At 43.0% G+C, this 3,452-nt stretch overlaps 1 protein-coding gene across 1 annotated transcript; it reads right to left on the reverse strand.

Moving 5' to 3' along the window:
- Positions 1 to 1,331: 1,331 nt before the first annotated feature.
- On the reverse strand, positions 1,332 to 3,340 carry RPL39 (ribosomal protein L39; the record flags this gene model as incomplete). Its single annotated transcript, XM_010289163.1, has 2 exons — positions 1,332 to 1,506; positions 3,237 to 3,340. Coding segments are annotated over 2 exons (153 nt in total), but the record flags the coding sequence as incomplete, so codon positions are not given.
- Positions 3,341 to 3,452: the final 112 nt, after the last annotated feature.

Consider the following 3,452-nt stretch of genomic DNA (forward strand, 5'->3'; position numbering starts at 1 on the left):
CTACACCCACTCCCCAGGCAGAATCTTAACCCCAGGCTCCAAGGGCTGCCCTGCCCCATGTCCTGCTCCTGGTGCTGCAGGGGCCAGACCCACACGGGGTAAGGAGCTGCCATCCTTGGCTGACCGCAGGCATGAGACTCACAAGGAGCCATGTACAGCTAACAAGGGTGGGTTTCAGGAGCAGCCTTGCCAGGAGCAGGATGGCTAGTCTTGATATTCGAGTACCGCTGATTGTTTGCAGTCTCACTCCCTGAGCAAGTATTTGTGAAGTATTTCTGGGCACATCACATTTCAGCATTTGCCCAGTACCATAGTGCTGTCACTCGCACTGTTCAACAGTTGCAGTTCGGACACACTCTTCCATTAACTCAAAAATGTTATCTGACTGACCAACAGGTCTAGCTACACATCACTACATGGTCTATCCTGGATATTCAAAAGGATCATGTGGGAGGTCATGGTGGAGTCAGGAAATCTGCAGCTGTGACAGAAGCCAGCCATAGGGAACATACCACCTTCTTTTACATTATGCTTTATGTTGGATGCATGTAACTAAAGATTGATGTCTTTTAGCATAAGGTTTTCTTGGTTTGGACCCCCCTCAACTACCAGAGCACACCTCAAACAGGATGCCACTTTACCCCAGGACCATTCTTAGTGTGCTTTGCTTTCCAGCCCCATAAAATGCATCCATTGGCTATACAGGTACATCTTTAGCAAATTCTGACAATGCTACTTTTCTTAGTAAGATTTCATAGATCTACCAGAAATGTAATCCAGAGTCTTCCCCGGGGTTAACTAGTATGAGGCTGACACTCCAGAATTACTGTAGCCATGGTGGCCTATGGATCATAAAGTGCATTCTGCCTTTTTCAAACATGCCTCTGAAAGACTTTTTTTAAAGAACTATTTCAGTTTGTCTAATAAAATATTTTCTTCAAATTAACTCTTCTAAAATCCGTTCTGATTTTTACCCCTTTTCTTTAAAAAATTTCTTAATGCTTTGCTCCCAAAGGTTTACAGTTAGTGAGAAGGAAGACACAGCCCACTATCTGGAGAGTGGTCAAGGTTTCTTACACTAAGTGAGATGATATTCACAGTAATGTTAGTTTTTATTCTCTGTTAGTATCCCACCATGTATATGTATGAAATTAATCTCAACAAAGTCATTCAGGTCCACATTTATTAGTAAGCCTGTACACTGTCAATACTCATGATGATGCCTGAAAGAAAGAACGCTAATAGGACAGAGTCTTCATGTTTCAGATGCAAATTAGTTCAAGATTTTCCCAGTTAACATCAATAACCCAAACTAGCTTATAAAAAAAAACAAACGTTGGGGATTGCAGTCCAACATTACAGAAGGAATCACTTGGGGGTTGCTGAACAGCGTATGGGGCATATCAATCTGACGCAGGAAGACAAGTGTTATTAGAGTTCCCAGGAGACAGTCTCTCTTACAAGCCCAGTTTGGTCCTTCTCCAGTGTCTCCTTTTGGAGTTGTACCTAAGACAAAAGCAGTGTAAATTAGCAAAGTGCAAACACACATTTGAGGATCTAGGAGAACTGAAACGACCTTGAATTAGATCAACAGTAAAGGACGGAAATTCTTCTTACACGCTATAGTGGCAAACTGCCAACAATAACCAGCCGTGTACTTACCTTTTAGAATTTCTATCTCTGTTTATTTTCTTCATTCTTCATTCACTAACCAACTAGCACGTTACTGCAACACAATCTAAACTTCAAAGAAATAAAGACGCCTGCAGAGGTGCATCAGCGCTGGTGTATGAATATCCTACCTCCTCTTTTGGAGACGAGACCCGTGATCTTGTATTGATTGTCCAATGCTAATGAAAACTACCTCTTGAATGTAGCTCACAGTCTAGCACAAAATTTTTGTTCAAAATAAGACAGCAGAGCAGCATATGGAAAAGGCCCTTTTCCAGGAAAGTATATTCATTTATGAGTATGTACTTGTACATGTTAAGAACAAACGGTTTCACCATCACATAGGTGAAACCAAAGACAGCGTTAACAGAGTTACTCTCAGCAGCAAAATGGCAGTACTCCCACAGAATGAAGCACTGTAATTGCAGCCTGCTTTAGCACACAGTTTGGATAAAACTGGGGACCAAGGTACTGAAGTGCCACAAAACAAAAAATCATGGTTTTGCCCACAATAAAGTATTCCAAAGTACTGAAATTTAGCTAAAACAGAACCCCTTTCTAAGTCAGTATCTGGAAGAATACAGTCTGGGGCACACAACACCCATTTTTCCTAGGAAGAAACAAGTTAGGCGAAGTAACAGCAACAGAACTTGGCAATTCTGTGCCATTACACTGCCTGAGCCAGTGAGTGCTACTGTAACTCTCCTCAGACAAAAAACAACCTAGAAGAAAGAATCATGTTCTAAATAAGTGAGTGTATGACACTCTCCTCACTACTTTGGACAAAAAACAACCTAGAAGAATCATGTTCTAAATAAGTGAGTGTATGAGATAAAAAGCTAGCTACACAGCATGAGTGACCAAACTATATTGGTTGAAGCTTTTAAACCAGGGGATTCCGCTTCTGCTGCGTCACATTTACCTAGTATTCTACAGTGCTCTCTCATTGCACTTTCCTAAACAAAATACTTGAAAACAAACACTACAGGCAAACACAAAGTGCTGCAAATCAATTCTGCAATCATGTGCCAAGAATCTTATACTACCAATTTTATCTCCATACACCAAATGAGCCCTTTGCTCCCTTAAGCACAATCTTCTGTATCTTGGAACACCCACACTCAGTATAGTACTGTTCCTTGAAAATGCAGGAAACCCAGAGGAACAGGTATAAGAGAGGGGAAAAGTGTGGGGAAGGGGAACATCAGAAGTGGAGAAGCTACCAGGATATAGACTCTGGAATAAGTTATCCACATGCACAGTTCACGCTTTCACTTTACACGAGCCATCACTAACACCTGTGGATACTTGCAGAGCATTGGAATGAACTGAACTACTACAACAGGAAATGGCCTAAAAGCCCTCAAAACACAACGGGCCAAGAGTATCCGGTGGAGTTGTCTCTCTGAACTAGCACGCTGGTATGGTACTCACGGCCACAAAACGGCACTTTTGCTTGCACAAACGCTTTTACATCATCAGCTTTTAACTTCAGTCCACACAGGCAGCCTGATTTAGAAGCTGGAGGCTGCAGTTCTTCACAGGACAACAGCTGGTTTTATTACCTGATCTTATTGCCCGTTTTCATACGGATCCATTGCGGGATAGGCCGGTTCTGCTTCTGCTTTTTGGCAAGGAAGCGTTTGATCTTGAACGTCTTGTGAGACGACTGGAAGAAAGAGCAGTCGTTAGTGCCACACAGCAGCCCCGCGTAGCCCCGGCCTCGCAGCCGGCGGCGAGCAGCTCCACCAGGTCGGAGCCGGCCCCACACCACAGGAGCT

This window comes from Phaethon lepturus, unplaced genomic scaffold (genome assembly GCF_000687285.1).
Source record: "Phaethon lepturus isolate BGI_N335 unplaced genomic scaffold, ASM68728v1 scaffold26396, whole genome shotgun sequence".
NCBI classification, from domain to species: domain Eukaryota; kingdom Metazoa; phylum Chordata; class Aves; order Phaethontiformes; family Phaethontidae; genus Phaethon; species Phaethon lepturus.